A 14,476-nucleotide genomic window follows, 5' to 3' on the forward strand; every position below is an offset into this window, starting at 1 on the left:
ATGACAATGGGTATCGCTTAGAGTGCCAGGTCTTCAATGGCCACGGGAGGGGAGACTCCACACCATTCCCCTCAAGATGAGCAGCGCTGTGGTCATGCACCAGCTAAGCGGGCCCCCACCCAGCCACCTTCAGAATGACTCTGCTATGTGAAATTGTCTGGGCAACCCAGCAGTGCAGCCAGTTTATCTGGGATCACATGATTCCTTTTCATATCTCAAAATCATGGCATTCTGAACCTAGCAGATTCGGTTAATTGCCCTGGCCATTGGGCAATTAAAAATACACACCACCTGCAGGCAGAAGTCCATCACTGGAATGGAGACTGGTGTGGCCACTTTGGAAAACAATTTGGTAGTTTCTTAGCAGGTTAAATTGAGTTTCCATATGGCCCAGCAATTCCATTTCTAGGTATCTATCCAAGAGAACTGACAATACATGCTCACACAAAGACTTGTGCATGAAGTGTTCTCACTGGCGTTATTCATAGTGGCCCCAAATTGGAAACAAACCAAGTGTCCATCAACAAATGCACAGGTGGACAGCCATGCAATAAAGTGCTGATGTACCACTACTTGGTGAACCTCAGAAACACCGTGCCAAGTGGCAGAAGCCAGACACAGAGGCCATAGTGTGTGATTCTGTTTATGTGAAATGCCTGGAACAGGAAAATCCAGAGATTGAAAGATTAGTGGTTTCCAGAGGCTAGGTGTGTGTGTGTGTGTTGGGGAGGGGTAGAGAATGAGTACAAATGGTTTCCTTTTGGAATGATAAGCATATTCTGGAATTAGATAGTTGGGGAACCCTGTGAATATACAGAAAAACCACAGCACTGTATACTTTGAAATGGTGAAATTTATGGTTTGTCAGCATCAGATTATAAAGATGATGATATTTATTATGATCTCCAAATTGAAGCCTCAGAAGCTCTGGCTTACCTGAGAAACTCCCCAGCATGGTGACGGTGTTATCTGCACCGTCAAATACTTCCAGGGAGTCCCAGTTCTGCTCCGTGACAAAACTGATAACTTGAATCTGGGAAGGCAGAGGGATTGACTTGTTGGTTAGGCAGCCCGAGTCCTTCCCTCCCTCCGCTCTCCTCCTCGCCCATAGTTGATTTATGGAGTGCCTGCTGGGGGCTGGACACCTGTGAGGCCCTCGCCACCAAGGCAAGATGCAGCCCCTCCCCTGGGCTCTTGCCCAGTGGGGAAGACAGATGTGAAGTGAAAGATCACCAGGCAGTGGGCTTCTCTGCAAGGAGGAGAACGGGGAAAAGAGATTCCAGGAATTGGGAAGGCCTGAGTCTGACCCGCCCTTCTCATCTCTGGAATATTCCTTGGGCTTCCCCACTCTCCTGGCTCCCTGGTATCAGATATGCTACAGCAATGAGCCAGTTGTGTAACTCCAATCCCAGCCTGTGGCCTCTCTCTTGGCCTGGTGGGCTCTGGATCCTCTTCCAGGCCTCCACCCCGGTTCTGGGCCTCCCTCCACTTGGCTGTCATCCTGGGCACCAGTGACACCCCCATTTTGGCTCCCTGGGTTCTCCACACTTTACCTGCGCTTGGCGCTTGCTCATTCCCCTCAGCAAGGTCTCCCCTTCTACCCTCCATAGTCTAAGAAAAGCATCCTTCAAGCCCAAGAATCCCCCCATCTTTACATTCTGGTTCTAGATCCACTTCCTTCTCTGAGCCTGCTCTGCTGGCCTGAGCCAAGGCTCACCTCTTCTCCTTCCTGAGTTATCTGACTCCCTCCTTATGCCCCATGTGAGCTGCTTTGTCCTTTCATGTGTGGTCACACCTCCACACCTGGACTGCACCTCTTTAGCTGAAGGGGCAGGGACACAGCTGGGGATCCTCCTCTTGGCTCAAGGCTGGGTCACATCTAGCACCTGTGTGCAGCGACCTGCCCAGGGCTCCCACCTGGATGCCGGCACCTTCAGGGACCATGATCTTCCACACACAGTTGAGGCTGTTGAGGTAGGGCTCTGGGAAGCCGGGTGACAGGATGGTGCCCTTGCGCTCCGTCAGATTGCCTCCACACGGCACTGGGAGGAGACACAGCTCTGGTCAGCGGCCTCTTGCACTTGTCCTGTGGCTCCTTGGGGGCCTCCCAGACAGATTCCTCCCTTAGGATCCCAGCCTCAGCTTCTGACTCAGACTCTTCTGGCCTCTCCTTTTGACCCCGAGTTCTGCCTTCTTTTTCTGTTCTTGGCCTCCTCCATGACTATTCCCCAGGGTCTTGGGCCCCGGCTCCTCCCTTCACAAGCCTCCCTCACCCCTCCTCCTGGCTGTCTTCACTCCTGGCCCACAGGACCAGTGAGTGCTGTGGCCTGAATGGGTCGCCTACTTAAGGTACATGTTGGGAAGGGCTGCTTTGTGATTTAGGGCATCTGTGGGGACCAACTGCCTCTCCAGGGAGAGAGGACTCCTGGCAGCCCCATCCTGGTTGCCCAAGTACTCACCCACGCAGGTTGGTGCTGAGACGTTCCACTGAGCCAAGGCCCCAGGCACAGGGAGGCACTCGATTTCTGGGGACCCCTGCAGGGCATAGCCGGAATTGCATTCGAAGCGGACGATGGCTCCCACTGAGAAGTCACTGCCCAGCCTCTTGCCATAGCGGGGTTCTGGCACAGAGCTGCACTGCGTGGCACTGGTTCGGGGCACCGCTGCAAGGGGCAGGGGACAAGGGCACTGAGGGGAAGGTCTCATTCCTTTAGAAAGCGGCTGATGGATGCACACACAATGGGACTTTGATAGACACTCTGGATGGGACCCTGGGAGGCCATGGGCAGTTTCCCTTAGGGGAAGGTTCTCTCTCTAGCATGAGGTGCATTTTCTGAATATAGTTGGACACAAAATGTTGCAGCCCAGTTTCTGGGAAACCATGGAGGTGGGGTGGGGGTGGGGAACAAGGGAAGGAACCCTGCAGGCAAACATCAGGCCAAGAGCTGCTCTTTGCTTCCCAAGGATGCCCCTTGCTGATTAGGGTCCTGCATTCCTTAGCGGGGAGAATGACCCTTCCTCCTTCACTGTCAGCCTGCTTTTGGCTTCTCTTCCTCAGATGCCTTAAGACCCTCTCTAGGGCTGCTCTCCAAGACCTGTTCACAATGGCAGATTGTGGAACCCTTTAACCCAGGCTCTAGAGATGGCACCTGTGTGGCAGGATTACCCCTATGCAGGAAAATGCATCTTATCCTGGATAGAGTCAAATACATAGGGCCAAGTTAGAACCTGGGCCCTAGGAAAGTGTATGTTCTCCTGGACAAGAGGAGGCTGGGGCCATAGGTAAAAGCTGGGGTGCTCTAAGACACTACCTTTCTGGACAAAGATGGGAATGGACATCGACTGCCTGGTACCAGCTAAGCCATGAACTCTTTTCATCTTGTCAGTGAGGAACTTGGACTACCCTTGTTCTATAAACGAGCAAACTTGGGCTCCAAGGCGTCCAGTAGCTGACACCACCTCACTCAGAGCTTGTGTACCCCATTCCTTACTGTGCCTTGCAAACAAAACCAAGCTCCATGAGAGACAGAGTCCAGGTAAAGAGGCCGGGCTGGTGTCCCCCATCCATCTGGACTGTCCCAGATAGTGGGCAGGAGTGAAACAGTGAGGAATTGGGAAGGAGTTAGCCTCCCGGGTCTAATTTTCTTCCTCATCCCACAGAGTTTGGTCCAAGAAATGTGTACTTTGGGTAAAGGTTCAGTGTATGAATTTCAGCTGAGTGTCAGGGAATTATTTATCCCAAAAGAATAATTGTCCCCCAGATATACTGAGAAAGAGGTCAGATGAGGGTTTGAAGGTTCCTATTTCTAGGATCACAGTCATGGGGGAGCTGAGATGCCTCGGAACCTCCAGCGTCCATGTCATACCTACCTTGGTAAACAAAGTGGAAGCCCCTGGCTGGTGCTTGGCCTTTGGCACTGAACTTAATGAGAACTTGATTGGAGGTGGCCAATGGTAGAGACTCTCCTGCAGAGATAAGGGGTGAGGAAGGGAGGAAGACTGTGAGCCTAGCAGCCGGCTCAGCAGAGAAAATCCCAGCCAGGGAGCAGGAGCTGCCCACATCCCACACAGCAGTTTGCTCCACAGTCCAGGCCTTCTTGAAATAAAACCTCACATGTTCAGTGTACCTTACAGTTCCAAGTTCACCCACGGACTTACCTTGACCTGTGGTCATTGGGAGTTGGCATGGCAGAGTTCAGGACCCTGACTTAACAGAGCAAGACAAGGGGGTTCAGAAAGATTACATGTCCTGCCCAGAAAGGAGAAAGTGGCTGAAGATGTGTTGAACCACAAGGATGGACAGAATGGTCATTACCAAGCTGACGGGCAGTGTACTTGGAAAACTGACATCCATCTGATTAAACAAACAAACAAACAAAGGACAAAACAAAACAAGGCACTGGCTAGGAAGGAGGGTGACGTGATCACCTGAGAGCAGCTGGCCTTTCCCAGACCTCCTATGAAATTATGGATAAGCAGAGCAATAATGTAATTTATTGCTCATCCTAGGACACTTTTGAGAGTAAAATGTCATGCTATTAATAATTATGCCAGGACATCCAAGTGAAAGCTAAAATGGTCTCGGGCAAATCAGGAGGTATTGTCACAACACACTCACTGGGGACATCTACATGGGCAGGGGAGGCTGGAGAAGGTGGGCAGCCTTGGCTGCAGAAGAAAAAGGTCTAGTCCTGTTTGGTGTGGTGCAGATGCACAAGAGGAAGGACAGCACCAACTGCTCTGCAGCCATGAAGCACAGTCCTGCTCCTCATCACCTTCCTGTGGGAGGACTTGCCCAGGGAGACATGGTGGCAGGCAGTGATATGGCCACTGCTACATGCTTCTCCTGTGCAATCTTATGGGTCCTTGAAAGTGGATGCAGAAAGGAAGTAGGGATCAGAAAGGACCATGCTGGAATTCAGACCTGCCAAGAAGACATTGGGAGAAACTGGGAAGTCCACCAGTGCTTCCAGAAAGCCCACACGATGCTACTGGTCACAGTGAACAGATGACCTTTTGCACAGCACACTTAAATTTACACATAACCCAGAGTGCTGGCCCTCTCTAGCTCCTCTTGGCAACAGAGGTGGGCAGAGAACACTCTCCTGTCCTCCCACTGTTTAGTCTGACAGATGTGGGTTAGGACCCCAGGGATGGCTCATACAGCCTGAGACTTCAGTCCAGAATGCATCAGACCTCCTTCTCTACAGAGCAACATCACCTGACACAAGAAAAGATTTCAACGTTTTTAGAGAGAAGACCACTCTAAGAAGTCAAAGCAAATATTTTTATGTCAAGTACAACAAAGGACAGCAAAAAATCTCAGAAGACTCTTGGTCACGGTTATCACAAGTTTAACTGGAACATCACATCTGTGAAGTCAGAGGAGGAGGACGTGTCAAAGGAAGGATCTGAGATAAAGGCCATGAAGGGGCAGGAATGCTCATACACAGCTTCTGGACCCTGCAGAAATCAAACAGTGGAGATGAAACATGGGAATTTCTTCCAGGATCCACAGAAAAAGGATGAAGGTTATCAGAACAATAAGAGAAATGACAAGTGACACAGATGATGGATGTGAAAAACCCAATAGACGTATGTCAGGAGTTCCAGAGAGAGAAGGTGGAGGAATCAAAGGAGAAGAAATAATATACGAAGGAATATACCTTTTCTACGACTCAAGGTTTAGACTGCACCAACTTGCCAAGAGCCAGATCTGCGCAGTGAATAGAGATGCCCCTTTACACAGTGGGCTGTGTGATTTTTAAAGGAAAAAAATATATAAAAATCATAGGGATAGAAAAGCATCGGTTATTTACAAGGACAAGGAATCAGGTTGGAACACAATTTGTCTGTAATATTAAATGTTGGAATAAAGTGGAACAGTTGCTGCAGTTTTGAAAGATAAAGGGTGTGAACCATAATTTGATTTGCAATTGAGTTGTCATTTATTTGATATATCAAAAGAAAGGCATTCTCATACATGTAAGGTGACAGGAAGTACTGCAGTTAGGAGCCCTACTGAAAAAAGGGAGCTAAAAAGGGAAATGAAGGATAGCAATGATAAATACTGCCAGGAAAGTATGGGCAACCCCAAATAATCACTGTTCATGAGGCAGCAAAACTGAGCACAGATGCCAAAACTTGTCCGTGGGGAAGAGATTCATGATTTTAAAATAATCGATAAGAACAATTAAAAGACCAACAAAAAAAAAATGGGAAATTAGAGATGGACCAGGTCTGAACGGAAAGAAGGTATAGCAAAGTCAACACAAAACAAGCAAAACCAGAGAGGACAAGCCGTTGACAGACATCAGGCCACACGTTTTACCTGCCAAGTAAGTAAATAATCTTCCTCTTAAAAAGTCTACAGTGGAACCAACGTAGATGCTCTTCAACAGATGAATGAATAAAGAAATTGTGGCACATATACATAATGGAATATTACTTGGCATTAAAAGAGAATAAAATTATGGTATTTGCAGCTTAACGGATGGAGTTGGAGAATATCAGGCTAAATGAAGTAAGCCAATCCCAAGAAACCAAAGGCTGAATGTTCTGATAAATGGATGCTGATCCATAATGGGTGTGAGCTGGGGGTGGGAGAGGAAGAACTTTGCGCAATGGGGAGGGAGGGAGGGAAGGGTGCATAGGGGCAGGAAAGATGGTGGAATGAGATGGACATTATTACCCTAGGTACATATATGACTGCACATATGGTGGGACTCTACATCATGTACAACCAGAGAAATGAAAAGTTGTGCTCCATTTGTGTTCAATGAATCAAAATGCATTCTGCTGTCATGTGTAACTAATTAGAAAATTTTTTTAAAAAAAAAGCTTTCAGGGGAAATGAGGAAAGAGAGATAAGGCAGATAGGGATACAAAGGGTACAAAAATTGTTAAAAGACATATGCAGACCAAGAAATATCACAATTGTGGGAGGTGTTTTAATGCAAGATTCTCCATCATTGCTGTATCCAATAGAAAACAAAATGAAGATGTTCAGTAATGTTCCATAAGCTTTTTTCTTAGCCCCAGTACACTATGGACAGTTCACCCCCATCAGTACCGGTGGGGCTCATTATCAGTGTTTCTCCAAGGGAGGAATAAAACTCTCTGAGTGATAGGTCTAATCCTTCCATCCTTCCTTCCTTCCTTCCTTTCATTTCTATTAGTCCTACACACCTATAACTATACCTGTAAATGTATCCATATTTGCATCCAAAGCTTCTAAATACATACCTACCTATCTCTCATTACCTATAGACCACATACCTAATCTTAGGTTTTTATCTCTACAGCTATACTTATATCAGTCAATCAATTGATCAATACTGAAAAGATATCCCATCTTGAGGGGTCCTGATTTATACTCTTGGCTGAGTGCATAATTGTGGGATGGTGGCATTGAGGAGTCATTTGGTGCAGAATCTCTGATAAATGGATATGAAAAACAAAATCGAGTAAGACTGATCCAATAGCTTTCAAGGCCCTTTCACTCCTGCTAATAACTCTAGGGGTAAGACTTCTGCTATCTGCCTTTTTCACCTGAGGAAACTGAGTCAGAGAGGTCAGGTACTATGCTCATGCACTTAGCAAGCAAGGCCAATAGCTCGGACGAGTCCGGTTGGTGTGACTGCAGAGTCCAAGATGGCCCCAGCTATTGTGTGGCCTCTCCATTCTACAGAGAACATACATTTTTCTCAGATCCTTTGGGGGTTTAAAATCAAAATGTCCTTGGCTACTGAAAGATCTCATTTACTCTCCAAAGTAGAAGTGGCACAGGCCACATTCTGTAACCATGTGGTAAGAAAAATAGAAATTAACAACAAAAGTGTAACAATAACAAGATCCAAAATCTTGCATGGAAAAGAAGAGACATTCTTAGTCAATCCTTGGGCAAAAGTAATATTGTGGGCTACTTAGAAAGTAATGATAATGAAAGTAGCACATATTAAGATGTGTGGCCTGAAACTGAATATTCTGCTGTAAATGTACTCTTTCTTACACGGGGGAAAACCCCCAATTCAAGAAGTTGAACAAGAAGAACAAAATAATTTGAAGAGGCAAAAGAGGAGAGAAATTATGAAATTAATTAGAAGTTAATTAGAAAATAACAATAAACTGTGTTGAAAATTTGACAAATTGTAGCAATAAAAAAATTTAAAAAACCAACTAACCAACCAACTACAACTACAAAAAACACAAAACCTCGCCTACAGTTGAGAAAAAGGGGAACTATGAATACAGCATTCAGCATACAGGGTCAGGGGATATGAGCAGCAAACAAAGTAAATGAAGGATAGTAAATATTATCCTAGTATATTATATGAATTATGTTGCTAAATTTAAAAGAAATTATGAAACAAATTTTTTTTGGTTAAAAAAAATTACCACTGAAATCAAAGTAATATGCTTGAATAGATCAGTGATCATGGAAGGAAACAGAGAAAGAAAAGAAAAAACACGGAAAAGAGGGAAGCAAAATGAGGTAAATTTATTTGCAAATCACATTGCTTCTTGCTTAATGGCCAAGAATTAGTTGACAATGGTAGCACTATTTTGGAAGATTCAAAATGAATATACCAAAAATATGCCTGTCTTGGAATTTAGTAACAAAGACCAGTTAGAAAACACAATGAGGCGGGAAAAAGATCCATTTGTGGCAGCAACACAAATGGCCACAAAACATCTCAATGAAGTCTCTAGGAATAAAGTTAACAACAAAAAAATGAATATTGTTTAAATAAAAATCAGGGCTGGGGTTGTGGCTCAGCTGTAGAGCGCTTGCTTAGCATGTGCAAGGTCCTGGGTTCAATCCTCAGCACCACATAAAAATAAAATAAAGATATTGTGTCCATTTACAACCAAAAAATAAAATATTTAAAAAAATAAAAAAAAATTTAAATAAAAATCACTGCACCTTCCCCTAAATTACAAAAGATAAATGAATGGCGAGATAGACCACGTCGTTCCTGGATGGATAGAAGTGTTCACCTAAAGATGTGGGTTCTCTCTAGTTTAATCTATGTTTTATGAAATTCCAGTCAAATTCTTGATGCAATTTTTTAAGTTGATGAAATAGTTCTAAATTTTATTCGGAAACAAAAAAGTAAGCAAGAAGAGTCAATAAAAAGAATTCAAAACAAAGAATGACCATGGGGATTGATAAGAGCATGTATTTAAAATGGTTATAACATTAAACATACGATAGTATCGGTAAAAGTGTTACAATAACTAAAAGTGATATAAGAATAAACACTGGAGGAAAAGTCTAGGAACAGACCCTTCTCTTCATAGAAATTTAATATATGTAAATCTGGCATTTTTAAAATTCTGCTAGGACAACTGATTAACTATAACTGGTTAGATCCTCTGTATCAAATAATAAATCAAAATAAATTCCAAGGGTATTAAGGTAGAACAATGAAACTAAAAAGAAGCAAAAGAAAACACAGAGGAATATTTATTTGATCAGCATAAAAGCAAAGGAGAAAACTATAAAAGGAAACATTGATAGATTTGATATCATGGGAAATTTCCATTTTCTGACATTAAAACACCCTGAAGAAAATTAAATGGCAAATGACAAACTGGAGGGGAAGGCATTTTATAGCATATAGGTTTTATCGTATATAATGTATATTGATTATAATTATATGGAGCTCTTACTCAATAAATAAGAAAAACAAGTGTTAATGGAAAAATCGACACAAATTTGCAAACAGAAAATACTAGGCGAATAAACACACTATAAAAAGGTTACCACCTAACCAGTAATAAAAAACGGTGAATTAGAAAATGAGATACTGTTTTTGCTTTGCAAACTGATGATGCTTTGGGTGTCTTAATTGCCTGGTTTCATGAGAATAACACCCTCTTTTTCACAGTTGGTGAACAAGGTAGAAAGGTCTTTTAAAAAAAATTTTTTTAGTTGTAATTGGACACAATATATTTATTTTATTTATTTGTATGTGGTGCTGAGGATTGAATTCAGTGCCTTGCTTGTGCTAGGTGAGTGCTCTACTGCTGAGCCATAAGCCAAGTGCACCTCCCCACCCAAAGATCTTTCTACAGGGGTGTTTGATGATCTGTATAAAAAGCCATAATGATCTCTCATATCTTTTGACTTGGTTATTCTGCTTCTAAGATACCAGTCAGAGATATGCATAAAGATATACATATAATACCTTGAATTACTTTTTTTAATACCTCGAATTACTCTTAATTAGAATAAAATATAGAAACAATGTAAATGGCATCTCCAGGGAATTCATACTTACGTATGAATACTTAAATAACTACATGAAACACTAGTAAGCAGCCTTTTAATACCTTGTTATGAAAAAAAAATGTCAGAGAAAAGTTCACAGTTAAAACATGTCTATTGTTTTTATTCAATAAAATATGTAAAAGATGAAGTCTAAGGAGATATAAAGAGTGGAAAGAAATGTAGTACATCTTATTAGTGGTTCTTTCTGGGTGGTTTTAATTTAAATTCTCTGATTATTTCGTTTTGCCCTTAAATTTTCTACAATGAAAATGAAACAAGCCTAAAATCAGGAAAAAAAGGGCCAGGCCGGCCCTCAAGCCACAGGCAGGGGCCTCGCCCATGGGACCTCCCCTCTGTGGGTGGATGCAAAGCCCCAGGGTCCACCTACGGCCCCTGCTGCTTACAAGGCCTCATTCCTAGCAGCTGGCCTGTGGTGCCTGCCCCCAGCCCACCATCATCCCCTGCTGGCCCTGCCCTGGGTACCTGTGTGGGAGCCCGAGAGGGAGCTGAGGAGCCGAGAGTGCTGGCTGTGACCATCATGCACCTCCACCACGTCGTTGAGGGCCGTGTGGAAGAAGGCGAACTGGCCAAACACCACTGCGGAGGAGACAGGGTGTGGAAACATCAGTGGGAAGACAGAGAGGCTTGCGCGGGCACAGAAGAGGGGTCCTGAGGACAGCGCCCAAGGTCTCGCTGTTGGAGGTGGCCCTGAGCTAAGCTTATTCCTTCTGAGAAAGCAGTGACAGCAGTTAATTGAGGTCTTGAAAGGGCTTTCAGCAATATCCCCATTTTACATGTGATCTTGGAACCCCAGATTCTCCCTTACTTTTTCTTTGAAGCTGACCGGATACCCGATGTTCCACGGTTAAGAGGGATGAGAGTGGGGAGTAGCTGCCTGCTCCTGGGGAAGGAGCAACTGTCGATGGAGCAGGCAATCTCTCTACCTCATTTTGCCGAAGAGAGAGCAAAACATTTATTAAGCACCTATTGGATGTCAGACACCACCTTTGCTATGTGTACCATCTTTGTGACTTTTCCAGAGATTATTCAAATTTTGTAGGCAAAATTCCATTTAGCTATTGGCCAGACCTGGGTTCATTCTGTCTGCTCCTGACTCCCAGTTGGCCTGGTATGCTGATGGCAAGAGCTTGGGTAGACCCTTCTCCACTTTGGCTCAGAGCCTTAAATATGTACAAAATAGACTGTTTGTGTGTGTATGTTGCATGCATTGTGTGTGCAAGTGTGTTGTATACGTGTGTTGTATGTGTTGAGGCAGAGGGAGGGATTCATGATAAGCAAGTGTTTGTAATGCTGAATACAGCAGCAGCTGCAATGAGATCCTTAGCTCTGGACTTATGGGCCAAGGAGCAGGAGGAAGAGAATATTCTGTACCCTGAGAATGGGCACTGGGTTCGGGCTAGTGGCAGGGGCATCTCCCTGCAGCGGTGGACAGGACAGGTGGGGTTCCTGCTTTCTCAGAGTGTGCATTCTAGTGGGACAGCCCCATCCAACCTACACCAACACTTAGCAACTAGATAAAAAGATCATTTCAGAGAGTGTTAAGTTTTGGGGTGATGGGCAGAAAGAGAGGGTGAGGCAGGTCACTTTAGATAAGAGACCACAGGAAGATCTCTGAGATGATGTCAGAGCTGACAGCTGAGCTGGAAGATAAGTGATCCAGACCCAGAAGGGAAAATATACCCTTTATCTAGTCTCAGAGGTTGGCCTCACTGGTGAAGAGAAGATGCCTGGAGCAGATCTCTGCCCCTTTAGAGCCAGTGCCCGCAGACAGATTTCAGCTCACTGACACTGAGCAGCCTCAGGGCTGGCTGGGTGCAGAGGGGTAAGCGCCTTGTCATTGGAGGAATGCAAGCATGAACATCAATGTCTGCCTATCAAGGATGCCGCTGAGTAGCAGATGGGATTGGACAACCTGTCAGGACTCTCCCTTGATCCTGCAGGTCTAAAGCTCCTGCCACATAAGCATGCTGGACAGTGAAGGTCCTGAGGCAGGAGCAAGTGCACAGGTGTCTGGAGTCCTGGGTGAAGATGAGACTGGGAGTTTAAAGGGACAGGAACATGTCTCTCCCATTGCAGTGGCCCCAGGACTCGAGAATGCCTGACCCCAATAGGTGCTTACTGCATGTTTGCTGAGTGACTCAAGCATCAGACCCTGTCCTGGGCTCGCTCCATCCTACCTTTTGGAATAAGCAGCCAGCTCTCTGCAGGCTGTCCCTCCCTCCTGTGATCAGGACACATTATCATCCTTCACTGTGCTCAATATCAATCGTGTTTTAAAAGAGTTGCTAATCATCCTACAAAGAGGTTCAGGAAGAAAGCAACCAGGCTGGCCACCTGGTTGCCCTTTAGGATCTTCTTGAATGCTTTAAGGCTGGCAAGACTCCTAGATGTCACCACTGCCCAGCAGGTGATGGATGAGCTTGTCTCCTCCTGTCTGGATCTCTTGGGGTCTGGAGATTTCTCTGTCTTCTCAAGGCAGTGGCTCCTCCCCACATTTTTCTAGTCCCTCCTATCCATAGCTCTGGGCCAGGCTGTTTTTCAGATGGGACATGGGTGACGTGGCTCCTATATCCCTTACCTGCACTTTCAAGCCCAGCTCCATCCTATCCTCCCCAACCTTCTTGCTGCTGGGCCCTCTGCCCCTCCACTCAGTCATAGTTGTGCTGGGGATCCTTCGGGACACCTGGCCTCTGTCTGGGTAGCTCCTCATCAAGTCCATACCCTTGATTCTGGCCAGCCTCACTTGAGCCCTTCCCTCCAGTGTCAGGAACACCTCCGGCAGTGTGTTTTGGAGCATCAGCACTCAGTGTCCTGCTGAGATGCTGGAGGCTGCTCTGCCTGTGCTCACTAGGGAGTGGATCACTGGGAAAGGCCTGAGGAGTTGCCCATCTTGGAATAAGGGAGAAGAGTCAGGAAACATAAAAACAAAATAACACATACCGTAGTCCTTGGGCACGGTGACAAAATACAAGCAGATCTGTCCGCTGGTGTAGTTCTGGGGGTAGTTGGGAGATAGGACCACACCATCTGAACCCACATACTGTCCCCCACAGGGAGCTGAAAGAGAAACCAGGTAGGGGGGCCAGGTGACCCTGTGGGCTTCTAATTAACTGCCCATCCTCCTTCTTGCTCCTAGCAGAGCCCCTGGAAGGGCTGCCCTGAGAAGGTAGCCCTGAGCACAGAGAAGGGGAGACCCCAGAACACTACCCTTCCCTGCTCAAGGACACCGTTCCTGGCCTGGCCTGAAACCCACCCCAGTGCTCTGGGACACACATCAACCCTTGCCCTCTATTAACACTGACTGGTCCCTGAAAGCACAGCTCTAGGGTGCAGGTCAGGAGCTCTCCTGCTCACACATGGGGCCTGGAAAAGACTGTTCTGCTTTCCAGTGGCAGATGTGTGTCTGGGCAACTGGTGTCTCATGAGTAAGAGGCTGATGTTTGTTCCCTCACACTAACCCACTGGGAGTTGCCACCTTCTGTTTCCATCTCTGGTGCCAATTTCTGCAAGAGAAGGGCTGCTCTCGCTCATGGAAACAGAAGGGAGCCTGTACTTTTCTTTCCTTCTTTCTTTGGGTAACAGGAATTGAACTCAGGGGCACTTAAGCACTGAGCTACATACATCCCCAGTCCTTTATAATGTTTTATTTATGGATATGGTCTCACTGAGTTGCTTAGGGCCTCAATAAGTTGCTGAGGCTGGCTTTGAACTTGCCATTCTCCTGCCTCAGCCTCCTGAGCCACGGGATTACAGGTGTGCACCACCATGCCCACCTAAGGCTGTACTTTTCAACTTGGGTAGTCCTGTGCTCTTGAGTTCTGACATTCTCACCCCTGTTAGGACCCCACAACTGACCCAGGCCCACTTGGAGGTGGCCCACTCCATGGCCTTAGTCCACATAGTAGAGCCCTTAGTGATTCCCCCAAGCTCAGGAACAAGCCCAGGGCATGTTAGGTTCCCTTCCCCTGGGGTATGCTCTCTGGGCTGCGTGTCTGTAGGCTTCTGTTGAGGACATGAGCAACCATCTGAATCAATAGATTACCCTGTGATCCAAGGGAGATGACACATTGACAGCGACTGCCACGCCTGGTGGGTTATTAGCCATCCCCAGTCACAGTACCCTCCTGTTTGCTGGCCCTGCTTACAGGAGGCACCCTTGAACACTGTGTCCCCTCCCCC

The 14,476-nt window shown here is 45.9% G+C and overlaps 1 protein-coding gene across 6 annotated transcripts in view; it reads right to left on the reverse strand.

Moving 5' to 3' along the window:
- Csmd2 (CUB and Sushi multiple domains 2) overlaps positions 1-14,476 on the reverse strand; it is a 542,274-nt gene that overhangs the window by 96,548 nt on the left and 431,250 nt on the right. For all 6 annotated transcript variants that reach the window (XM_078025879.1, XM_078025878.1, XM_078025877.1 and 3 more), the window contains 6 exons: positions 13,238-13,354; positions 10,760-10,873; positions 3,871-3,966; positions 2,460-2,663; positions 1,918-2,042; positions 937-1,033 (listed from right to left, as the gene is read on the reverse strand). In XM_078025879.1, coding sequence (XP_077882005.1) covers positions 937-1,033; positions 1,918-2,042; positions 2,460-2,663; positions 3,871-3,966; positions 10,760-10,873; positions 13,238-13,354 — 753 coding nt within the window. The remainder of the gene's footprint in view (positions 1-936; positions 1,034-1,917; positions 2,043-2,459; positions 2,664-3,870; positions 3,967-10,759; positions 10,874-13,237; positions 13,355-14,476) is intronic.

This window comes from Ictidomys tridecemlineatus, chromosome 11 (assembly GCF_052094955.1).
Source record: "Ictidomys tridecemlineatus isolate mIctTri1 chromosome 11, mIctTri1.hap1, whole genome shotgun sequence".
In the NCBI taxonomy this organism is placed as follows: Eukaryota; Metazoa; Chordata; class Mammalia; order Rodentia; family Sciuridae; genus Ictidomys; species Ictidomys tridecemlineatus.